Source organism: Hyla sarda, chromosome 2 (assembly GCF_029499605.1).
Source record: "Hyla sarda isolate aHylSar1 chromosome 2, aHylSar1.hap1, whole genome shotgun sequence".
Lineage (NCBI taxonomy): Eukaryota > Metazoa > Chordata > Amphibia > Anura > Hylidae > Hyla > Hyla sarda.
The window spans coordinates 20,782,002-20,809,056 of record NC_079190.1 but is presented as its reverse complement, the minus strand read 5'-3'; the positions used below and the strand labels follow the sequence as shown (position 1 = coordinate 20,809,056).

At 46.3% G+C, this 27,055-nt stretch overlaps 1 protein-coding gene across 16 annotated transcripts in view; it reads right to left on the bottom strand.

The window, feature by feature from the left end:
- Window positions 1-20,386, bottom strand: part of PICALM (phosphatidylinositol binding clathrin assembly protein) — a 129,882-nt gene extending 109,496 nt beyond the window's left edge. For 3 of the 16 annotated variants that reach the window (XM_056561300.1, XM_056561305.1, XM_056561308.1), the window contains exon 1: window positions 19,967-20,382. In XM_056561300.1, the coding sequence (XP_056417275.1) occupies window positions 19,967-20,096 (130 nt within the window). In that variant the 5' untranslated portion in view covers window positions 20,097-20,382. Of the gene's footprint in view, window positions 1-19,966 lie in introns of all 16 variants that reach the window. The other 13 variants (XM_056561306.1, XM_056561309.1, XM_056561307.1 and 10 more) reach the window with 10 other exon arrangements.
- Between the last annotated feature and the right edge of the window lie 6,669 nt (window positions 20,387-27,055).

The window sequence follows — 27,055 nt, the reverse complement described above, 5'->3', positions numbered from 1 at the left end:
AGAGGAAGAAAATAAAGACAATAAACTAGTCAGACTCAGGCGAACACTATCTGTGATGGGGGGGGGGGGTGGCAGGTAGACCACCCTGTGTTGATGGGGAGGGGGAGACCACAACACTATCCGTGCGGGGGAGGGGGACACACATTCTCTGTGATGAAGGGGGGGGGGAGGGGACACACATTCTCTGTGATGGAGGGGGGGGAGGGAGAACATTCTCTGTGATGGAGGGGGGGGAGGGAGAACATTCTCTGTGATGGAGGGGGGGGGGAGGGAGAACATTCTCTGTGATGGAGGGGGGGGGGAGGGAGAACATTATCTGTGATGGAGGGGGGGAGGGAGAACATTATCTGTGATGGAGGGGGGGAGGGAGAACATTATCTGTGATGGAGGGGGGGAGGGAGAACATTATCTGTGATGGAGGGGGGGAGGGAGAACATTATCTGTGATGGAGGGGGGGAGGGAGAACATTATCTGTGATGGAGGGGGGAGGGAGAACATTATCTGTGATGGAGGGGGGGGAGGGAGAACATTATCTGTGATGGAGGGGGAGGGAGAACATTATCAGTGATGGAGGGGGAGGGAGAACATTATCAGTGATGGAGGGGGGAGGGAGAACATTATCAGTGATGGAGGGGGGAGGGAGAACATTATCTGTGATGGAGGGGGGGAGGGAGAACATTATCTGTGATGGAGGGGGGGAGGGAGAACATTATCTGTGATGGAGGGGGGGAGGGAGAACATTATCTGTGATGGAGGGGGGGAGGGAGAACATTATCTGTGATGGAGGGGGGGGAGGGAGAACATTATCTGTGATGGAGGGGGGGAGGGAGAACATTATCTGTGATGGAGGGGGGAGGGAGAACATTATCTGTGATGGAGGGGGGGAGGGAGAACATTATCTGTGATGGAGGGGGAGGGAGAACATTATCAGTGATGGAGGGGGAGGGAGAACATTATCAGTGATGGAGGGGGGAGGGAGAACATTATCTGTGATGGATGGGGGAGGGAGAACATTATCTGTGATGGAGGGAGAACATTATCTGTGATGGAGGGAGGAGGGAGAACATTATCTGTGATGGAGGGGGGGAAGAAGAACATTATCTGTGATGGAGGGGGACAGGGAGAACATTATCTGTGATGGAGGGGGGAGGGAGATTGCTGGGACCCCCGCGATCTTCTGCACAGGGCCACGTGCCGGCCGCAGCGTGACGTCACAGACAACACGCCTCCTCCATGTAGTTCTAAGAGAGGCGGGGATGCAGGGTTCCTGCCTCTCCCATAGAACTGTATGGGGAGGGGGCGTACAGCAGACCTCAGGGAGAGCGGCAATGTGTGTCCCCATATGAGAGATAGCAGGGGGGTCACTCTTTCCATGAATTAAGCGGTGTCAACCACACCCCTCCATGCATCTCTATGGGAGAGTCTGGGATAAAGATACTCCACTGAATTTTTTTCCAAACTTTAACTCCCCCGATGCACTGATATCACCCTCCTGTCTTATGGGCCCCTGTCCTCTTCCACATTCTGGGGCCCAACTCAAAAAACAGTGTCGAGCTCATCACCGGCCACAGCGATGTCCCGCCTCGACCGGTGATATGTTAAGCGGTAGTGTCATGGAACAGCCCCGGGAACCAGGAAGAAAGCATCACATGACACTTCCCCTCAATGTGCCGGGCCCCAGAATGTGGAAGAGGACTGCGGCCAAAGAAGAAAGGTAAATTATATCATGGCTCTCAGGTAGCTGCAGAAGAGGAGATAAAGTTTTTAATTTTTGCAGCCTCGGAAAAAAAGGAGGGATAAAAAATATTCAGTGGAGAACCCCTTTAAGCGGACCCTGTAATTAGATAAAAGTGTCACATTCCAGTCATTGTTTACCAGGCACAGCGCCTTACATTTGATAGTGGCTGTTCCTGGTACTTCAATTTAGATGTTGGCTGTCCGGGCATGCTGGGAAGTGTAGTTCTGCAACATCTGGAGGTCCACAGTTTGGAGACCACTGCTCTATGGGGTACATTTAAAGGGGCACTCCCCTGGAAAACATATTTTTAACTGATGCAAGAAAGTTAAACAGAATTGTAAATTACTTCTATTTAAAGATCTTAACCCTTCCAGTACTTAGCTGCTGAATGCACAGGAAGTTATTTTCTTTTTGTCTGACCACAGTGCTCTCTGCTGACACCTCTGTCCATTTTAGTAATTGTTCAGAGCAGGATAAGTTTGCTATGGGGATTTTCTCCTACTCTGGACAGTGGTGTCAGCAGAAAGCACTGTGGTCAGACAGAAAGGAAATTCAAAAAGAAAAGAACTTCCTGTGAACCACATAGCAGCTGATCAGTACTGGAAGGATTACGATTTTAAAATAGAAGTAAATTTACAAATCTGTTTAACTGTCTGGCACCAGTTGACTTAAAAAAATAAAATAAATTCTGCAGTGGAGTACCCCTTTAATGTCATTTTCTCACTTCCGTTTCCTGTATCGTGTTGCGATAGAACGAAGAGCAAACATAAACCATCTGAGCAATGTCCACACCACACACTGCTACAGGGGACATTGATCTGCATGTGACAGGTGAAGGACACTTCATAAGGTAAACTCTGCCTGTACCTTATCAGTACAGGAGATGGTGACACAGACAGAAGTGCTGACCTCATGGGGAGCGCAGGAGGAGGAGGAGACCTGCTGACTGTGCTTCACTGCGGGCAGATCGGGAGATAATCTCTACAATGTATAACATGTAATTATAATACAGGATATAACTCAGGATCAGTACAGGATAAGTAATATATGTACACAGTGACTCCACCAGCAGAATAGCGAGTACAGCTCTGGAGTATAATACAGGATATAACTCAGGATCAGTACAGGATAAGTAATGTAATGTATGTACACAGTGACCTCACCAGCAGAATAGTGAGTACAGCTCTGGGGTATAATACAGGATATAACTCAGGATCAGTACAGGATAAGTAATGTAATGTATGTACACAGTGACCTCACCAGCAGAATAGTGAGTACAGCTCTGGGGTATAATACAGGATATAACTCAGGATCAGTACAGGATAAGTAATGTAATGTATGTACACAGTGACCTCACCAGCAGAATAGTGAGTGCAGCTCTGGAGTATAATACAAGATATAACTCAGGATCAGTACAGGATAAGTAATGTATATGAATATACAGAAAACATTCATCCTGATATCCTGCATCTTATAAAGAACGATTGCACATTTTTCACACGTTCCCAAGTTTTCCATCTTTAGCCAAGAGACTTCAGGTGGATTACAGACATTACATTGAATAAGGATGGAAGGATTTAGATTTCCCATACAGCGGCAAACATGAAAACGAGACATCACTGGATGTGCCTAGAAAACAAGTGGGGAGGATTCCTATATAGAAATCCCCAATGACCTGGACATATGACCGCACTACAGATCAGAGGATAGAGGCGATTGTATAGGACTCATAGGAACAGACTGAGCTTGTGGGACGTATAGAACTGTAAATGTATATACTACAATAAACAAAAAACACGTCCTTGTCAAGACCGTTTCATATTTCAGTACAAGGAGCTTAATAAAATCTGTAAAAATGTAATAAAAACAGCAAAAATTCAAAATGAGAGACAGGTGGCCAAAGAAAGCAAAACTAATCCTAAATATTTTTTTAGATATATAAATGCAAAAAAACCAAGGACAGAGCATGTAGGACCCCTTAATAATGATAATGGGGAGGTTGTCACAGGCGATCAAGAGAAGGCGGAGCTACTGAATGGGTTCTTTAGTTCTGTATATACTAAGGAAGAAGGAGCTGACATTGGCCAGGTCAGTGCTGGTAACACATCATGTACAGGTCAGTGCTGGTAACACATCATGTAATGTACTGAACTGGCTTAATGTAGAGATGGTACAAGGTAAGTTAAGTGATATAAATGTAAGCAAATCTCCAGGGCCGGATGGACTACACCCAAGAGTTCTTAGAGAGGTAAGTTCAGTAATATCTGTACCCTTGTTCATGATATTTAGAGATTCTCTGGTGTCTGGTATTGTGCCAAGGGACTGGCGCAAGGCGAATGTGGTGCCAATCTTCAAAAAGGGCTCTAGGTCTTCCCCAGGAAACTATAGACCGGTAAGTTTAACGTGCATTGTGGGTAAATTGTTTGAAGGACTTATAAGGGATTACATACAGGAATACATAGGGGATAATAGTATTATAAGTGATAGCCAGCATGGGTTTACTAAGGATAGAAGTTGTCAAACCAATCTAATTTGCTTTTATAAAGAGGTGAGTAGAAGCCTTGACAGAGGAATGGCTGTGGATATAGAGGGGGGCTGTGTATATAGAGGGGGGCTCTGTATATAAAGGAATGGCTGTGGATATAGTGTTTCTGGATTTTGCTAAAGTGTTTGATACTGTCCCTCATAGACGTCTGACAGGTAAGTTAAGGTCTTTGGGTTTGGAAATTTTAGTTTGTAACTGGATTGAACACTGGCTCATGGATCGTACCCAGAGAGTGGTGGTCAATGATTCGTACTCTGATTGGTCCCCGGTTATTAGTGGTGTACCCCAAGGTTCAGTACTGGGCCCGCTGTTGTTTAATTTATTTATCAATGATATAGAGGATGGTATTAACAGCTCTGTTTCTATCTTTGCAGATGACACCAAGCTTTGTAGCACGGTACAGTCTATAGAGGATGCGTATAGGTTACAAGATGACTTGGATAGACTAAGTGTCTGGGCATCCACTTGGCAAATGAGGTTCAATGTGGATAAATGTAAAGTTATGCATCTGGGTACTAATAACCTGCATGCATCGTATGTCTTAGGGGGGATTAAACTGTCAGAGTCACTGGTAGAGAAGGATCTGGGTGTACTTGTAGATCACAGACTACAAAATAGCACAATGTCAGGCTGCTGCTTCCAAAGCCGGCAGGATATTGTCATGTATCAAAAGAGGCATGGACTCAAGGGACAGGGACATAATACTCCCCCTTTATAAAGCATTGGTACGGCCTCACCTGGAATATGCTGTTCAGTTTTGGGCACCTGTCCATAAAAGGGACACTGCGGAGTTGGAAAGGGTGCAGAGACGCGCGACTAAACTAATATGGGGCATGGAACATCTTAGCTATGAGGAGCGATTAAAGGAGTTACAATTGTTTAGTCTTGAGAAGAGACGTTTAAGGGGGGATATGATAAACGTATATAAGTATATTAATGGCCCATACAAAAAATATGGAGAAAAACTGTTCCAGGTTAAACCCCCCCAAAGGACGAGGGGGCACTCCCTCCGTCTGGAGAAGAAAAGGTTTAGTCTCAAGGGGCGACACGCCTTCTTTACCGTGAGGACTGTGAATTTATGGAATGGTCTACCTCAGGAACTGGTCACAGCAGGAACAATTAACAGCTTTAAAACAGGATTAGATACATTCATGGAACAAAATAAGATTAATGCTTATGAAGAAATATAAAATCTCATCCCTTCCCCAATATCGCGCCACACCCCTACCCCTTAATTCCCTGGTTGAACTTGATGGACATGCGTCTTTTTTCGACCGTACTAACTATGTAACTATGTAACTATATCCCCTTATAAAAGGTTTTCTGTACAGAATGACATCATCACCTGTCAGATCCCAGACACCCCATCCCCCCAACTCTTAAGATCTGCTCTCTCTATGGGATCAGGATATATAGTAGTTATATACCTCCCCCTCCAGCTCTATCTGTATACTGCTGCTATCTCAATGGGATTAAGATACATAATAGTCATACACCTCCCCTCCAGCTCTATCTGTATACTGCTGCTGCTATCTCTATGGGATCAGGATATAGTTATGCGCCTCTCTGAGGTTGTGTTAATTTTATGTGATTTTTCCAGAATCGCAGGAAAATAGCATCATTTTACAGTGACAGTAACAGTTCTGGAAAATCACAGCAAAAATGTGTAAGAGGAGTTTAAAAAAAAAACTACAAAAATGCAGTAAAAGCATTGCCGCGATTCTGCACGCAAAGAGTATGGCTGAATTCTCATGCCTGCCACATCAGCTAAAACAGGTAAGAACAAGGAATACACAAGAACCTCTACATTATTAGTAATATGCTATGCTGCACTATATAAGCAAAAAAAATTAAATACGGTAATTCCCGGAGTGCTTCTTTAGGTGTTCCGTGTGAATGTACCATAGCAGGACGACTCAATAATACATGAAACAGATCAAAGCAAAGACCTCATGTCCCCTTTATTTCGAGCATCCTGACACTTTATGGGCCCCTACACTACCTTCTGTATATACACACACACATATATATATATATATATATATATACACACACACACACACATATACATATATACATATATATATATACATACACACCCGGCCGTGTGCACGAGAAGCTCTGGAGTTGTTGTCTGTAAGATTTCTTTAAAAGACAAACTATACGAAAAAGACAACAAATGGTAATTTGGAGGAAGCATAATGTACAAATAAATCTATTGCCTTCTGGGAAGCCGCACCGTCCTAACAAACAATGATAAAAAAGAACAAACTATGAAATCATTTCTTCCAGAAGCATTTAATAAAACAAAAAAATATTCTGCTCTAATGATGCTGAGGAAAGCGACAGGAACAGGATAATGGGGACATCCAGGCTCCAAGCACCCAGGGCCCTGGAGACAACTGAGGGACGGGCTACAACACCACTATCTGCAGTGACATCTATAGATTTTATACATCTATATATACACTGAACATCCATCTGCTTTCTACAAGGAGATTTTGGTCTATATGGACATGACGACATCACACAGTTCCTTCATATAGACATGATGACATCACACACTTCCTCCATATGGACATGACGACATCACACAGTTCCTCCATATGGACATGATGACATCACACACTTCCTCCATATGGACATGACGACATCACACAGCTCCTCCATATGGACATGATGACATCACACAGTTCCCCCATATGGACATGATGACATCACACACTTCCTCCATATGGACATGAGGACATCACACAGCTCCTCCATATGGACATGATGACATCACACAGTAACTCCATATGGACATGATGACATCACACAGTTCCTCCATATGGACATGAGGACATCACACAGTTCCTCCATATGGACATGATGACATCACACAGTTCCTCCATATGGACATGATGACATCACACAGTTCCTCCATATGGACATGAGGACATCACACAGTTCCTCCATATGGACATGATGACATCACACAGTTTCCCCATATGGACATGACGACATCACACACTTCCTCCATATGGACATGACGACATCACACACTTCCTCCATATGGACATGACGACATCACACAGTTCCTTCATATAGACATGATGACATCACACACTTCCTCCATATGGACATGACGACATCACACACTTCCTCCATATGGACATGACGACATCACACAGTTCCTCCATATGGACATGACGACATCACACAGTTCCTCCATATGGACATGATGACATCACACAGTTCCTTCATATAGACATGACGACATCACACAGTTCCTCCATATGGACATGACGACATCACACAGTTCCTCCATATGGACATGATGACATCACACAGTTCCTCCATATGGACATGAGGACATCACACAGTTCCTCCATATGGACATGAGGACATCACACAGCTCCTCCATATGGACATGATGACATCACACAGTTCCTCCATATGGACATGAGGACATCACACAGCTCCTCCATATGGACATGAGGACATCACACAGTTCCTTCATATGGACATGATGACATCACACAGTTCCTCCATATGGACATGATTACATCACACAGTTCCTCCATATGGACATGATGACATCACACAGTTCCTCCATATGGACATGATGACATCACACAGTTCCTCCATATGGACATGATGACATCACACAGCTCCTCCATATGGACATGATGACATCACACAGTTCCCCCATATGGACATGATGACATCACACAGTTCCTCCATATGGACATGATGACATCACACAGTTCCTCCATATGGACATGAGGACATCACACAGTTCCTCCATATGGACATGATGACATCACACAGTTCCTCCATATGGACATGATGACATCACACAGTTCCTCCATATGGACATGAGGACATCACACACTTCCTCCATATGGACATGATGACATCACACAGTTCCCCCATATGGACATGATGACATCACACAGTTCCTCCATATGGACATGATGACATCACACAGTTCCTCCATATGGACATGAGGACATCACACAGTTCCTCCATATGGACATGATGACATCACACAGTTCCTCCATATGGACATGAGGACATCACACAGCTCCTCCATATGGACATGATGACATCACACAGTTCCTCCATATGGACATGATGACATCACACAGTTCCTCCATATGGACATGATGACATCACACAGTTCCTCCATATGGACATGAGGACATCACACAGCTCCTCCATATGGACATGATGACATGTAGATTTGTCGGATCCATGATTAGAATCTCCGGTTCCACCACATCCCAGCAGTGATCTATTAAATGAGATCTGGTGACTGTGGAGGCCATTGGAGTCATGTGACCTCATTGCCATGTATGAGATGTCATGTGACCTCATTGTCCTGTATGATATGATGTCATGTGACATGGGGCATTATCCTGCTGCAAGTATCATCAGAAGATGAGTCCACTGTGGTCATAAAGGGAAGGACATGGTCAGTAACAATCCTCAGGTAGACTGTGGTGTCCCCCCGCGTCACCATTACACCACCACCAGCCTGAACTGCTGGTGGATCTAAGCTTTATGTTGTTTACACCAAATTCTGACCCTGTCATCTGAACATCACATCCGTAGTGGGGACCCATCAGATCAGACAATGTTCTTCCATCTTCCATTCTTCAGTTTGGTCACCTGTGTGAACTGTAGCCTCAGTTTCCTCTTCTTAGCTGACAGGAGTGGCATCTGGTGTGGTCTTCTGCTGCTGTAGCCCATCTGCTTCAAAGTTGGACATGTACGATCAGAGATGGTATTTTATATACCTTGGTTGTAACCAGTGGTTATTTGAGTTTTTCCTTTCTGACATCTTGAACCAGTCTGACCATTCTCCTCTGACACCAACAAGGTATTTGTATCCACACATCTGCTGTTGTCTCTTTTTCGGACCATTCTCTGTAAACCCTAGAGATGGTTGTGTGTGAAAATCCCAGTAGATCAGCAGTTTCTGAAATCCTCAGACCGGCCCATCTGGCACCAAAAACCATGACACATTTACAGTCACAACCTCTTAAGGACCAATGACGTTGTGGAACGTCATGGCACCCTGGGCTTTAAGGACCAATGACGTTCCACAACGTCATGGCATTTTCCGGTCTCTGCCGCTCGCCGGGCAGAGATCGGAACTGGATGCCTGCTGAAATCCTTCAGCAGGCATCCAGGGCAAACGCCGAGGGGGGCCATGTAGGCCCCCCATGTCGGCGATCGCCGCAAATCGCAAGGGAAATCGCCCTTGCGATCTGCGGCGATACCGGGCTGATCGGGTCTCTGGGACCCGACCGCCCGGTAATTTCGCATGATCCCGGCTGTCACAGACAGCCAGGACCATGCTGAAGCATCGGAGCGAGGTGGCAAGCCTGCCACCTCCTCCTATACCCTGCGATCTGTCGGTTAGTTAACCGACCAATCGCAGGAGGGGGGGCGGTTACTTCCTCCCGTCCTGCCCGGCCCCTTGAAGTCCGGAGAGGACGGGAGGAAGACCGGAGGACGCGGCGGGGACGGTGGAGTGCTGGGCACCGGCCCCGGTACTTACCTCGTCCCTGAAGACCCGGATCCTGGCGGCGGAGACGGCGGCGGCGGCAACAGGTGAGTTGATCTTCAGCCGCGGTCGGGCCCTTTACAGCAATGCACGTCCCGTAAAGCGACATGCATTGCTATAAAGGGACCCTGTAAACTACAACTCCCAGCATGCCCAGACAGCCCTTGGCGTCTGGGCATGCTGGGAGTTGCAGTTTTGCAACATCTGGAGGTCCACAGTTTGGAGACCACTGTGCCTTCCAGATGTTGCAAAACTACACATCCTCAGCATGCCCTTACTGTCCAGGCATGCTGGGAGTTGTAGTTCTGTAACATCTGGCCCTTCAGATGTTGCAGAACTACAACTCCCAGCATGCCTGGACAGTTTTGGCATACTGGGAGTTGTAGTTTTGCAACATCTGGAAGGGCACAGATTGGGAACCACTGTATTAGTGGTCTGCAAACTGTAGTCCTCCAGATGTTGCAAAACTACAACTCCAAGCATGCTGGGAGTTGTAGTTCGGCAACATCTAGCTCTAAAGATGTTGTCGAACTACTACTCCCAGCATGCCTGAGAATGCTGGGAGTTGTGGTTTTGCAACAACAGGAGGCACACTGGTTGGGAAACATTGTCTGTTTCCTAACTCAGTGTTTCCCAACCCGTGTGCCTCCAGCTGTTGCAAAACTATAACTACCAGCATGCACTGATGGACTGTGCATGCTGGGAGTTGTAGTTTTGCAACAGCTGGAGGTCCCCCCCCAGTGAATGTACAGGGTACATTCACATGGGCAGGGGCTTACAGTGAGTATCAGGCTGCAAGTTTGCGATGCAGCAAATTTTGCGCGGCAGCTCAAACTCGCTGTAACCCTCCGCCCATGTGACTGTACCCTAAAAACCCTACACTACACTAACACAAAATAAAATAAAAAGTAAAAAACACTACATATACACATACCCCTACACAGCCCCCCTCCCCAATAAAAATGAAAACGTCTGGTACGCCACTGTTTCCAAAATGGAGCCTCCAGCTGTTGCAAAACAACAACTCCCAGTATTGCCGGACAGCCGTTGACTGTCCAGGCATGCTGGGAGTTTTGCAACAGCTGGAGGCACCCTGTTTGGGAATCACTGGCGTAGAATACCCCTATGTCCACCCCTATGCAAATCCCTAATTTAGGCCTCAAATGCGCATGGCGCTCTCACTTTGGAGCCCTGTCGTATTTCAAGGCAACAGTTTAGGGACACATATGGGGTATCGCCGTACTCGGGAGAAATTTCTTAACAAATTTTGGGGGGTATTTTCTCCTTTCACCCCTCATGAAAAGATGAAGTTGGGGGTCTACACCAGCATGTTAGTGTAAAAAAAAATTTTTTTTACACTAACATGCTGGTGTTGCCCCATACTTTTCATTTTGACAAGAGGTAAAAGGGAAAAACGCCCCCCAAAATTTGTAATGCAATTTCTCCCGAGTACAGAGATACCCCATATGTGGGCGCAAAGTGCTCTGGGGGCGCACAACAAGGCCCAGAAGGGAGAGTGCACCATGTACATTTGAGGTGATTTGCACAGGGCTGGCTGATTGTTACAGCGGTTTTGACAAACGCAAAAAAAACAAAACCTCACATGTGACCCCATTTCGGAAACTACACCCCTCACGGAATGTAATGAGGGGTGCAGTGAGAATTTACCCCCCACTGGTGTCTGACAGATCTTTGGAACAGTGGGCTGCGCAAATTAAAAATTTTGTACAGCCCACTGTTCCAAAGATCTGACAGACACCAGTGGGGGGTAAATGCTCACTGTACCCCTTGTTACGTTCCTCAAGGGGTTTAGTTTCCAAAATGATATGCCATGTGGGGGTTATTTTGCTGTCCTGGCACCATAGGGGCTTCCTAAATGCGACATGCCCCCTGAGCAAAATTTGCTCTCAAAAAGCCAAATATGACTCCCTCTCTTCTGAGCATTGTAGTTTGCCCGTAGTGCGCTTCAGGTCAATTTATGGGGTACCTTCATACTCATAAGAGATGGGGTTACAAATTTTGGGGGGTATTTTCTGCTATTAACCCTTGCAAAAATGTGAAATTTGGGGGGGAAACACATTTTAGTGAAATTTTTTTTTTTTTTTTTTTTTACGTATGCAAAAGTCGTGAAACCCCTGTGGGGTATTAAGGCTCACTTTATTTCTTGTTACGTTCCTCAAGGGGTCTAGTTTCCAAAATGGTATGCCATGTGGGTATTTTTTGCTGTCCTGGCACCATAGGGGCTTCCTAAATGCGACATGCCCCCGAGCAAAATTTGCTCTCAAAAAGCCAAATATGACTCCTTCTCTTCTGAGCATTGTAGTTCGCCCGTAGTACACTTCAGGTCAACTTATGGGGTACCTCCATACTCAGAAGAGATGGGGTTACAAATTTTGGGGGGTATTTTCTGCTATTAACCCTTGCATACGTGTGAAATTTGGGTGGAAACACACATTTTAGTGACATTTTTAAAACATTTTTTTACATATGCAAAAGTCGTGAAACACCTGTGGGGTATTAAGGCTCACTTTATTCCTTGTTACGTTCCTCAAGGGGTCTAGTTTCCAAAATGGTATGCCATGTGGGTATTTTTTCCTGTTCTGGCACCATAGGGGCTTCCTAAATGCAACATGCCCCCCAAAAACCATTTCAGAAAAACTCACTCTCCAAAATCCCCTCGTCGCTCCTTCGCTTCTGAGCCCTCTACTGTGCCCGCCGAACACTTTACATAGACATATGAGGTATGTGCTTACTCGAGAGAAATTGGGCTACAAATATAAGTATACATTTTCTCCTTTTACCCCTTGTAAAAATTCAAAAATTGGGTCTACAAGAACATGCAAGTGTAAAAAATGAAGATTGTGAATTTTCTCCTTCACTTTGCTGCTATTCCTGTGAAACACCTAAAGGGTTAAAACGCTGACTGAATGTCATTTTGAATACTTTGGGGGGTGCAGTTTTTATAATGGGGTCATTTATGGGGTATTTCTAATATGAAGACCCTTCAAATCCACTTCAAACCTGAACTGGTCCCTGAAAAATTGTGATTTTGGAAATTTTGTGAAAAATTGGAAAATTGCTGCTGAACTTTGAAGCCCTCTGGTGTCTTCCAAAAGTAAAAAATCGTAAATTTTATGATGCAAACATAAAGTGGACATATTGTATATGTGAATAAAAAAAAAAATTATTTGGAATATCCATTTTCCTTACAAGCAGAGAGCTTCAAAGTTAGAAAAATGCAAAATTTTCAATTTTTTCATCAAATTTTGGAATTTTTCACTAAGAAACGATGCAAGTATCGACAAAATTTTACCAATAACATAAAGTAGAATATGTCACGAAAAAACAATCTTGGAATCAGAATGATAGGTAAAAGCGTCTTAGAGTTATTAATGCTTAAAGTGACAGTGGTCAGATGTTCAAAAAACGCTCTGGTCCTAAGGTGTAAAATGGCCTGGTCCTTAAGGGGTTAAAGGGGTACTCCGACAGACATCTAATCCCCTATCCAAAGGATAGGGGATAAGATGCCTGATCGCAGGGGTCCAGCCGCTGGGGACCCCGTGATCTTGCACGCCGCACCCCGTTTAAAATCAGTCCCCGAAGCGTGTTCGCTCCGGGTCTGATTACTGTCGATCACGGGGCCGGAGCGTTGTGACGTCAAGGCTCCACCCCATGTGACGTCACGCTCCTCCCCCTCAATGCAAGCCTATGGGAGGGGGCGTGACAGCCGTCACGCCCCCTCCCATAGGCTTGCATTGATGGGGCGGATCGACAGTAATCAGACCCGGAGCGAACACGCTTCGGGGACTGATTTTAAACGGGGTGCGGCGTGCAAGATCACGGGGGTCCCCAGCGATCAGGCATCTTATCCCCTATCCTTTGGATAGGGGATAAGATGTCTAAGCGCCGGAGTACCCCTTTAAATCCCCTTTCTTTCCCATTCTGATGTTCAGTTTCAACTTCAGCAGCTTGTCTTGACCACGTCTACAAGCCTAAATGCATTGAGTTGCTGCCAAAGGATTTGGCTGATTAACTATTTGTGTTAACAAACGTTTCCCTAAAAAAGTGGCCAAGGGGTGTATATTTGGGGAGCTGGAGCATGAAGTGTGGTCTGTACAGGACTTCACTAGTTTTTTTTCTGCAACTACTACTCCCAGTTTTCCCTCCATTCTGGGCGATTTCACAAAAGACCAAATATAATGTAACAAGAATTGCAGATTGCCTTCACAGGAACAGTCTACAACAGTGAATAATTTAGAGACAACACATTCATGACATAACCTCGTTCTACCTAAGGGTCCGGACACTTACAATTAAATATTGGAGGTTAAAAAAAAAAAATAAATAAATAAAATAACAGCTTAGCCTTTCTTCTTAGAGCAGTGTTTCCGAACCAGGGTGCCTCCAGCTGTTGCAAAACTATAACTCCCATGCATTTGGCTGTCTGGGCATGCTGGGAGTTGTAGTTTTGCAACAGCTGGAGACACACTGGCCTAGATCACCCTTTCCTGAAGGTGAGATGAACACAGGTCCAACGGCTTGAAAAAGAAGCCTATACATGTCCTCCATAGCTTCCCTACCTATAGGGGCCACAGTGTTCAGACCACCATGCAGATAAAGAGGTATTCCCATATTTGCATAACTTTATGATTGGTTAAGGCAGTGTTTCCTAACCAGGGTGTCTCCAGCTGTTGCAAAACTACAACTCCCAGCATGCCCGGACAGCCAACGGCTGTCCGGGCATGCTAGGAGTTGAAGTTTTGCAACAGCTGGAGGTATCCTGATTGGGTAACACTGGGTTAGGGTCTGAGCTTCAAGACTGACAATCCTAAAGACGATGCAGTGTCCCCTTTTAAAAAGGGGTACTCCGGTGAAAAACTTTTTTTTTTTTTTGTAAATGAACTGGTGCCAAAATGTTAAACAGATTTGTAAATGACTTCTATTAAAAAAATCTTTACCCTTCCAGGACTTATTAGCAGCTGTATGCTACAGAGAAAACTCATTTCTTTTTTTAATCTCTTTTTTGTCTTGTCCACAGTGCTCTCTGCTGACACCTCTGTATATGTCAGGAACTGTCAAGAGCAGCATAGGTTTGCTATGGGGATTTTCTCCTGATCTGGACAGTTCCCGATACGGGCATCAGGTGTCAGCAGAGAGCACTGTGGACAAGTCAAAAAAATAAATTAAAAAAGAAAAGCATTTCCTCTGTAGCATACAGCTGCTAATAAGTACTGGAAGGATTAAGATTTTTTTTTAATAGAAGTCATTTACAAATCTGTTTAACTGTCTGGCACCAGTTGATTTAAAAAAAATAAAAATAAATAAAAAGTAGCCCTTTAAGTTTTCCAAAGTTTTTTTCCCCGCAGACCAGAACCATGGGTGGCCCTTGAGATTGCACCCATCTTGTATAAAATGGGAATACCCCTTTAATAATGCAGAAAAGCACAACCTCCATGAGAGCCTGTAAAGCAAGAACCCTGCTCAGCCAGTACACAGATACATCCTGTATCCACCAACAAAGCAGTCATCTCCATAGACACCCGACCCCACCGGGTCACATACGGTGCGTCCCATATATCATTCCCTCCACAATAAAATCTATCACTCAAAAGTAAAATCCTTGTCCTTCTCGGACCTAGGTCATTGTTCACACCTTCAATTAACAGGTGAGAAGAAACTATGGTCTCTGCGTCTCATACAATGTAACCAAGTGCTGGGGGCCAATCCTAGGGGCAAAAAATAAATAAAAAAAAGACTACAGGCTGGGAGATGCTGTTCCCTGAGTCTACACTAGAGGGGGCCACAGCGGGTGGAGGTGACATGTGACACCTGTTGGTACTTCTGATTGGCCAGGTAGGTACGGGCTACAATACATACAGTTGACATAAGGGCCGCTTTTCTGCAATGTCTTAATGTAAACAAAAAGTAACCGATACATCAGTGGTCTTCAACCTGCAGACCTCCAGATGTTGCAAAACTACAACTCCCAGCATGCCCGGACAGCCAACGGCTGTGCGGGCATGCTGGGAGTTGTAGTTTTGCAACAGCTGGAGGCACCCCTTGCTGGGAAACGTTGACCTATACTAGGTACTACTATATAGTCCAACATGCTGGGAGTTGTAGTTTTGCAACAGCTGGAGACACTCCTGGTTGGGAAACGTTGACCTATATTATATACTACTATATAGTCCAACATGCTGGGAGTTGTAGTTTTGCAACAGCGGGAGGCACTCCTGGTTGGGAAACACTGACCTATATTGCTTTTCTGCAATGTCTTAATGTAAACAAAAAGTAACCGATACATCAGTGGTCTTCAACCTGCGGACCTCCAGATGTTGGAAAACTACAACTCCCAGCATGCCCGGACAGCCAACGGCTGTCCGGGCATGCTGGGAGTTGTAGTTTTGCAACAGCAGGAGGCACCCCTGGTTGGGAAACGTTGACCTATACTAGATACTACTATATCGTCCAACATGCTGGGAGTTGTAGTTTTGCAACAGCTGGAGGCACCCCTGGTTGGGAAACGTTGACCTATACTAGATACTACTATATCGTCCAACATGCTGGGAGTTGTAGTTTTGCAACAGCTGGAGGCACTCCTGGTTGGGAAACGTTGACCTATATTATATACTACTATATCGTCCAACATGCTGGGAGTTGTAGTTTTGCAACAGCTGGAGGCACCCCTGGTTGGGAAACGTTGACCTATATTATATACTACTATATAGTCTGACATGCTGGGAGTTGTAGTTTTGCAACAGCTGGAGGCACCCCTGGTTGGGAAACGTTGACCTATACTAGATACTACTATATAGTCCAACATGCTGGGAGTTGTAGTTTTGCAACATCTGGAGGTGCGCAGGTTGGAGACCACTGCGATACATTGTATCAAATCTATCAGGAAGGAGCCAGATTTGTGCTATAGATGCCAAGAAGAGAGATTGTACTAGACGCGACTGTAACAAACCCTCAGCTGTGAGAAGCTGAGGACGTGACACACAGAGAACTGAAACTCAAGTCTATTAGGAAGTCGCCGACGTTTTCATGAAGCAATAGACGCCAATGTGTCCGGGTCATGTGACAGGTGCAGGGCCTGTTACTGTACCGTACCCTGCAGCTGTGCGATGGTCACATGACCAGGAGAGCGTCTGTTCCCAGTTGGTAACAATGAAGAGGTGACAGTATACACTGTATAGGAATATAACGACACAACCCTGACTGACTCCGGAGACCATCCACTGCCGCAGCTTTTCTGTCAGCGTTGAGGTTCCCATTATAAAAGAAACGTCACAACGCTCATGTGAACAGGGGCTTAGCTGGAGGACCCCTTTATACTTCACCACGATTGACAGCAGAGCAGATGGCCAGCTGTGCAAGAGACCCCCATTACACAGGACCGCAGGCAGGGGGTCCCCACATTGCACTGCCCCCTCTATGACCAGGCTGGGGGTCCCCACAAAGCACTGCCCCCCTCTATGACCAGGCTGGGGGTCCCCACAATGCACTGCCCCCACTATGACCAGGCAGGGGGTCCCCACAATATACTGCCCCCACTATGACCAGGCAGGGGGTCCCCACAATATACTGTACCCCACTATGACCAGACAGGGGGTCCCCACAATATACTGTACCCCACTATGACCAGGCAGGGGGTCCCCACAATATACTGCCCCCACTATGACCAGGCAGGGGGTCCCCACAATATACTGTACCCCACTATGACCAGGCAGGGGGTCCCCACAATATACTGTACCCCACTATGACCAGGCAGGGGGTCCCCACAATATACTGCACCCCTCTATGACCAGGCAGGGGGTCCCCACAATATACTGTACCCCACTATGACCAGACAGGGGGTCCCCACAATATACTGTACCCCACTATGACCAGACAGGGGGTCCCCACAATATACTGTACCCCACTATGACCAGACAGGGGGTCCCCACAATATACTGTACCCCACTATGACCAGGCAGGGGGTCCCCACAATGCACTGCCCCCCACTATGACCAGGCAGGGGGTCCCCACAATGCACTGCCCCCCACTATGACCAGGCAGGGGGGCCCCCACAATGCACTGCCCCCCACTATGACCAGGCAGGGGGTCCCCACAATGCACTGCCCCCCACTATGACCAGGCAGGGGGGCCCCACAATGCACTGCCCCCCACTATGACCAGGCAGGGGGGCCCCACAATGCACTGCCCCCCACTATGACCAGGCAGGGGGTCCCCACAATGCACTGCCCCCCACTATGACCAGGCAGGGGGTCCCCACAATATACTGTACCCCACTATGACCAGGCAGGGGGTCCCCACAATATACTGTACCCCACTATGACCAGGCAGGGGGTCCCCACAATATACTGTACCCCACTATGACCAGGCAGGGGGTCCCCACAATGCACTGCCCCCCCATATGACCAGGCAGGGGGTCCCCAAAATATACTGCCACCCACTATGACCAGGCAGGGGGTCCCCACAATATACTGCCCCCCACTATGACCAGGCAGGGAGTCCCCACAATATACTGCCCCCCACTATGACCAGGCAGGGGGTCCCCACAATATACTGCCCCCCCCCTATGACCAGGCAGGGGGTCCCCACAATGCACTGTACCTCACTATGGCCAGGCAGGGGGTCCACACAATATACTGCCCCCCACTATGACCAGGCAGGGGGTCCCCACAATATACTGCACCCCTCTATTACCAGGCAAAGGGGTCAAAACAATTTACTGCCCCCCTGTGAGATCATACAGGGGGTAATTATAATAAACTGCCCCCCTAAGTGATCAGACCACAGATTACACAACACATAGCACCCCTCAATAAACAGGTGACCCCCACAACACACTGCCCCCTCAGTCCACACATTGGGGTCCCCCATCCCCTTCGGTCCCCTCACATTGGGGTCCCCCGTCCCCTCACATTGGGGTCCCCCGTCCCCTCACATTGGGGTCCCCCATCCCCTCACATTGGGGTCCCCCATCCCCTCACATTGGGGTCCCCCATCCCCTCACATTGGGGTCCCCCATCCCCTCACATTGGGGTCCCACATCCCCTCACATTGGGGTCCCACATCCCCTCACATTGGGGTCCCCCATCCCCTCACATTGGGGTCCCCCATCCCCTCACATTGGGGTCCCACATCCCCTCACATTGGGGTCCCACATCCCCTCACATTGGGGTCCCGCATCCCCTCCGGTCCCCTCACATTGGGGTCCCTCATCCCCTAACATTGGGGTCCCACATCCCCTCCGGTCCCCTCACATTGGGGTCCCTCATCCCCTCACATTGGGGTCCCACATCCCCTCCGGTCCCTTCACATTGGGGTCCCGCATCCCCTCCGGTCCCCTCACATTGGGGTCCCTCATCCCCTCACATTGGGGTCCCACATCCCCTCCGGTCCCTTCACATTGGGGTCCCGCATCCCCTCACATTGGGGTCCCACATCCCCTCACATTGGGGTCCCCCATCCCCTCACATTGGGGTCCCACATCCCCTCACATTGGGGTCCCACATCCCCTCACATTGGGGTCCCGCATCCCCTCCGGTCCCCTCACATTGGGGTCCCTCATCCCCTAACATTGGGGTCCCACATCCCCTCCGGTCCCCTCACATTGGGGTCCCTCATCCCCTCCGGTCCCTTCACATTGGGGTCCCGCATCCCCTCCGGTCCCCTCACATTGGGGTCCCTCATCCCCTCACATTGGGGTCCCGCATCCCCTCCGGTCCCCTCACATTGGGGTCCCTCATCCCCTCACATTGGGGTCCCACATCCCCTCCGGTCCCTTCACATTGGGGTCCCGCATCCCCTCACATTGGGGTCCCACATCCCCTCACATTGGGGTCCCCCATCCCCTCACATTGGGGTCCCCCATCCCCTCACATTGGGGTCCCACATCCCCTCACATTGGGGTCCCGCATCCCCTCCGGTCCCCTCACATTGGGGTCCCTCATCCCCTAACATTGGGGTCCCTCATCCCCTCCGGTCCCTTCACATTGGGGTCCCGCATCCCCTCCGGTCCCCTCACATTGGGGTCCCTCATCCCCTCACATTGGGGTCCCACATCCCCTCCGGTCCCTTCACATTGGGGTCCCGCATCCCCTCCGGTCCCAGTACTCACAGTCCAGGTGCTTCTTCTTGGGGCCCATCACCTCATGGGTCGTGGCTTTGCACACGGTCTTGGACACGGCGGATCCGGTAACGCTGTGCTGCGCCGCCGTGATGCGGTCCGTGATGCTCTGTCCGGACATGGCAGCGCCTGGTGACACAGATCAGTGGGATGAGGCCCGGGACGCGGGATCCGGTGTGAGCAGCCCGGCCGCACACCTGCTCATTAGGGGAGGACGGCCTCACTCTCACAGACACTCTGGGCCCGGCTCACGCCCAGGAGCCGCCGGTACTGGCCGCCGTACGGCGCTGAGGGACAGAGAACGGGAGCGGACGGGAAAATGGCGGCGCAGCTCCACCTCAGAGCCGTGAGAGAGCCCGGCGGAGTCACGTGAGCCGGGGCGGGGCCTAGCCTCTGGGTTTAGTCCCCGGGGGCGGGGCGTTCGAGAGAAATCTGCTGAGTGGGCGGAGACTTCATGTCAGTGCAAATACGTGTGATCAAGAGGCGTGGGAGGGGCTACACGTGGGCCCGCCCACTGTATAGATTACGGAGTCCACACACCTAGTGTTACCAGTCACCACTGTGGGTCAGATAATGCTCGTCACCCGGTGTCTGCGTATGTTTGCGGGGACGGGAGACCATTGCAGTATGTGCCCCGCCACTAGGGGGCGCAAACAAGCAACATCCATGCAAGATTATGGGAGTGACCGTGAGGGGCATGGCTTATATAAAAAGACCGCAGACTGGACCTCTATAGTAATATCAGACCCCAGACTAGACCTCTATAGTAATATCAGACCCCAGACTAGACCTTTATAGTTATATCAGACCCCAGACTGGACCTCTATAGTAATATCAGACCCCAAACTAGACCTTTATAGTTATATCAGACCCCAGACTGGACCTCTATAGTAATATCAGACCCCAGACTAGACCTTTATAGTTATATCAGACCCCAGACTGGACCTCTATAGTAATATCAGACCCCAGACTAGACCTTTATAGTTATATCAGACCCCAGACTGGACCTCTATAGTTATATCAGACCGCAGACTAGATCTCTATAGTAATATCAGACCCCAGACTAGACCTCTATAGTAATATCAGACCCCAAACTAGACCTTTATAGCAATATCAGACCCCAAACTAGACCTTTATAGTAATATCAGACCCCAAACTAGACCTTTATAGCAATATCAGACCCCAGACAAGACCTTTATAGCAATATCAGACCCCAAACTAGACCTTTATAGCAATATCAGACCCCAGACAAGACCTTTATAGCAATATCAGACCCCAAACTAGACCTTTATAGCAATATCAGACCCCAAACTAGACCTTTATAGCAATATCAGACCCCAAACTATACCTTTATAGCAATATCAGACCCCAAACTAGACCTTTATAGCAATATCAGACCCCAAACTAGACCTTTATAGCAATATCAGACCCCAGACTGGACCTCTATAGCAATATCAGACCCCAAACTAGACCTTTATAGTTATATCAGACCCCAGACTGGACCTCTATAGTAATATCAGACCCCAGACTAGACCTTTATAGTAATATCAGACCCCAGACTAGACCTCTATAGTAATATCAGACCCCAGACTAGACCTTTATAGTTATATCAGACCCCAGACTAGACCTCTATAGTAATATCAGACCCCATACTGGACCTTTATAGCAATATCATACCCCAGACTAGACCTCTATAGTAATATCAGACCCCAGACTAGACCTTTATAGTTATATCAGACCCCAGACTAGACCTCTATAGTAATATCAGACCCCATACTGGACCTCTATAGTAATATCAGACCCCAGACAAGACCTTTATAGCAATATCAGACCCCAAACTAGACCTTTATAGCAATATCAGACCCCAAACTAGACCTTTATAGCAATATCAGACCCCAGACTGGACCTCTATAGCAATATCAGACCCCAGACTGGACCTTTATAGTAATATCAGACCCCATACTGGACCTTTATAGTAATATCAGACCCCAGACTAGACCTCTACAGCAATATCAGACCCCAGACTGGACCTCTATAGTAATATCAGACCCCAAACAAGATCACTATAGTAATATCAGACCCCAGACTAGACCTCTATAGTAATATCAGACCCCAAACAAGATCACTATAGTAATATCAGACCCCAAACAAGATCACTATAGTAATATCAGACCCTAAGCAAGATCACTATAGTAATATCAGACCCCAAACAAGATCACTATAGTAATATCAGACCCTAAACAAGATCACTATACTAATATCAGACCCCAAACAGGATCACTATAGTAATATCAGACCCCAAACAAGATCACTATAGTAATATCAGACCCTAAACAAGATCACTATAGTAATATCAGACCCCAAACAAGATCACTATAGTAATATCAGACCCCAAACAAGATCACTATAGTAATATCAGACCCCAAACAAGATCACTATAGTAATATCAGACCCCAAACAAGATCACTATAGTAATATAAAACCCAAACAAGATCACTTTAGTAATATCAGACCCCAAACAAGATCACTATAGTAATATCAGACCCCAAACAAGATCACTATAGTAATATAAAACCCAAACAAGATCACTTTAGTAATATCAGACCCTAAACAAGATCACTATAGTAATACCAGACCCCAAACAAGATCACTATAGTAATATCAGACCCTAAACAAGATCACTATAGTAATACCAGACCCCAAACAAGATCACTATACTAATATCAGACCCCAAACAAGATCACTATAGTAATACCAGACCCCAAACAAGATCACTATACTAATAACAGACCCCAAACAAGATCACTATAGTAATACCAGACCCCAAACAAGATCACTATACTAATATCAGATCCCAAACAAGATCACTATAGTAATACCAGACCCCAAACAAGATCACTATACTAATAACAGACCCCAAACAAGATCACTATAGTAATACCAGACCCCAAACAAGATCACTATAGTAATACCAGACCCCAAACAAGATCACTATAGTAATACCAGACCCCAAACAAGATCACTATACTAATATCAGACCCTAAACAAGATCACTATAGTAATATCAGACCCCAAACAGGATCACTATAGTAATATCAGACCCCAAACAAGATCACTATAGTAATACCAGACCCCAAACAAGATCACTATAGTAATATCAGACCCCAAACAAGATCACTATACTAATATCAGACCCTAAACAAGATCACTATAGTAATATCAGACCCCAAACCCCAAAAGTTTGGGCACCCCAGGTAAAAATTTGTATTAATGTGCATAAAGAAGCCAAGGAAAGATGGAAAAATCTCCAAAAGGCATCAAATTACAGATTAGACATTCTTATAATATGTCAACAAAAGTTAGATTTTATTTCCATCATTTACACTTTCAAAATAACAGAGAACAAAAAAATGGCGTCTGCAAAAGTTTGGGCACCCTGCAGAATTTATAGCATGTACTGCCCCCTTTGCAAAGCTGAGACCTGCCAGTGTCATAGATTGTTCTCATTCATCATCTGGGAAGACCAGGTGATACCAATCTCAAAGGTTTTAAATGCCCAGACTCATCTGACCTTGCCCCAACAATCAGCACCATGGGTTCTTCTAAGCAGTTGTCTAGAAATCTGAAACTGAAAATAGTTGACGCTCACAAAGCTGGAGAAGGCTATAAGAAGATAGCAAAACGTTTTCAGATGTCAATATCCTCTGTTCGGAATGTAATTAAGAAATGGCAGTCATCAGGAACAGTGGACGTTACAGCAAGATCTGGAAGACCAAGAAAAATATCAGACAGAACAGCTCGCAGGATTGTGAGAAAAACTATTTAAACCCCATGTTTGACTGCACAATCCCTCCAGAAAGATCTGGCAGACACTGGAGTTGTGGTACACTATTCCACTATAAAGAGATACTTGTACAAATATGGTCTTCATGGAAGAGTCATCGGAAGAAAACCTCTTCTACGTCCTCACCACAAAAATCAGCATTTGAAATTTGCAAATGAACATATAGACAAGCCTGATGCATTTTGGAAACAAGTTCTGTGGACCGATGAGGTTAAAATTGAATTTTTTGGCCGGAATTAGCAAAGGTACGTTTGGAGAAGAAGGGGGAACAGAATTTAATGAAAAGAACCTCTGTCCAACTGTTAAGCATGGGGGTGGATCAATCATGCTTTGGGGTTGTATTGCAGCCAGTGGCACAGGGAACATCTCACGAGTAGAAGGAAAAATGGATTCAATAAAATAAAAATGGATTCAATAAAATGGATGCTAGCTTGATGCCATCTGTGAAAAAGCTGAAGTTAAAGAGAGGATGGCTTCTAAAAATGGATAATGATCCTAAACACACCTCGAAATCCACTGGAGATTACATCAAGAGGCGTAAACTGAAGGTTTTGCAATGGCCTTCACAATCGCCTGACCTCAACATAATTGAAAATCTATGGATAGACCTTAAAAGAGCAGTGCGTGACAGACAGCCCAGAAATCTCAAAGAACTGGAAGACTTTTGTAAGGAAGAATGGGCAAAGATACCTCAAACAAGAATTGAAAGACTCTTGGCTGGCTACAAAAAGTGTTTACAAGCTGTGATACTTGCCAAAGGGGCAGTACAAGATATTAACTCTGCAGGGTGCCCAAACTTTTGCAGAGGCCATTTTTTTGTTTTCTGTTATTTTGAAAGTGTAAATGATGAAAATAAAATCTAACTTTTGTTGACATATTATAAGAATGTCTAATCTGTAATTTGATGCCTTTTGGAGATTTTTCCATCTTTCCTTGGCTTCTTTATGCACATTAATACAAATTTTTACCTGGGGTGCCCAAACTTTTGATCCCCACTGTATGTAGGTATCTCCTCCGATGCTGTGGCGCTATTCTATGAAGGTATCTCCTCTGATGCTGTGGTGCTATTCTATGTAGGTATCTCCTCTGATGCTGTGGCACTATTCTATGTAGGTATCTCCTCTTATGCTGTGGCACTATTCTATGTAGGTATCTTCTCTGATGCTGTGGCACTATTCTATGTAGGTATCTCCTCTTATGCTGTGGCACTATTCTATGTAGGTATCTTCTCTGATGCTGTGGTACTATTCTATGTAGGTATCTCCTCTGATGCTGTGGCACTATTCTATGTAGGTATCTCCTCTGATGGTGTGGCGCTATTCTATGTAGGTATCTCCTCTGATGCTGTGGTGCTATTCTATGTAGGTATCTCCTCTTATGCTGTGGCACTATTCTATGTAGGTATCTCCTCTGATGCTGTGGCACTATTCTATGTAGGTATCTCCTCTGATGGTGTGGCACTATTCTATGTAGGTATCTCCTCTGATGCTGTGGCACTATTCTATGTAGGTATCTCCTCTGATGCTGTGGTGCTATTCTATGTAAGTATCTCCTCTGATGGTGTGGCACTATTCTATGTAGGTATCTCTTCTGATGCTGTGGTACTATTCTATGTAGGTATCTCCTCTGATGCTGTGGCACTATTCTATGTAGGTATCTCCTCTGATGCTGTGGCATTATTCTATGTAGGTATCTCCTCTGATGCTGTGGCACTATTCTATGTAGGTATCTCCTCTGATGCTGTGGCGCTATTCTATGTAAGTATCTCCTCTGATGGTGTGGCACTATTCTATGTAGGTATCTCCTCTGATGCTGTGGCACTATTCTATGTAGGTATCTCCTCTGATGCTGTGGCACTATTCTATGTAGGTATCTCCTCTGATGCTGTGGCACTCTTCTATGTAGGTATCTCCTCTGATGCTGTGGCACTATTCTATGTAGGTATCTCCTCTGATACTGTGGCACTATTCTATGTAGTTATCTCCTCTGATGCTGTGGCACTCTTCTATGTAGGGATCTCCTCTGATGCTGTGGCACTCTTCTATGTAGGTATCTCCACTCATGGTGTGGCACTATTCTATGTAGGTATCTCCTCTGATGCTGTGGGCTACTCTATGTAGGTATCTCCTCTGATGCTGTGGGCTACTCTATGTAGGTATCTCCTCTGATGCTGTGGGCTACTCTATAAAGGTATCTCCTCTGATGCTGTGGCACTATTCTATGTAGGTATCTCCTCTGATGCTGTGGCACTATTCTATATAGGTATCTCCTCTGATGCTGTGGCACTATTCTATGTAAGTATCTCCTCTGATGCTGTGGTGCTATTCTATGTAGGTATCTCCTCTGATGCTGTGGCACTATTCTATGTAGGTATCTCCTCTGATGCTGTGGTGCTATTCCATGTAGGTATCTCCTCTGATGCTGTGGCACTATTCTATGTAGGTATCTCCTCTGATGCTGTGGCATTATTCTATGTAGGTATCTCCTATGATGGTGTGGCGCTATTCTATGTAAGTATCTCCTCTGATGGTTTGGCACTATTCTATGTAGGTATCTCCTCTGATGGTGTGGCACTATTCTATGTAGGTATCTCCTCTGATGCTGTGGCGCTATTCTATGTAGGTATCTCCTCTGATGCTGTGGCACTATTCTATGTAGGTATCTCCTCTGATGCTGTGGCACTATTCTATGTAGGTATCTCCTCTGATGCTGTGGCACTATTCTATGTAGGTATCTCCTCTGATGCTGTGGCACTATTTTATGTAGGTATCTCCTCTGATGCTGTGGTGCTATTCTATGTAGGTATCTCCTCTGATGGTGTGGCACTATTCTATGTAGGTATCTCCTCTGATGCTGTGGCACTATTCTATGTAGGTATCTCCTCTGATGCTGTGGCACTATTCTATGTAGGTATCTCCTCTGATGCTGTGGCACTATTCTATGTAGGTATCTCCCCTGATGCTGTGGCACTATTCTATGTAGGTATCTCCTCTGATGCTGTGGCGCTCTTCTATGTAGGTATCTCCTCTGATGCTGTGGCACTATTTTATGTAGGTATCTCCTCTGATGCTGTGGTGCTATTCTATGTAGGTATCTCCTCTGATGGTGTGGCACTATTCTATGTAGGTATCTCCTCTGATGCTGTGGCACTATTCTATGTAGGTATCTCCTCTGATGCTGTGGCACTATTCTATGTAGGTATCTCCTCTGATGCTGTGGCACTATTCTATGTAGGT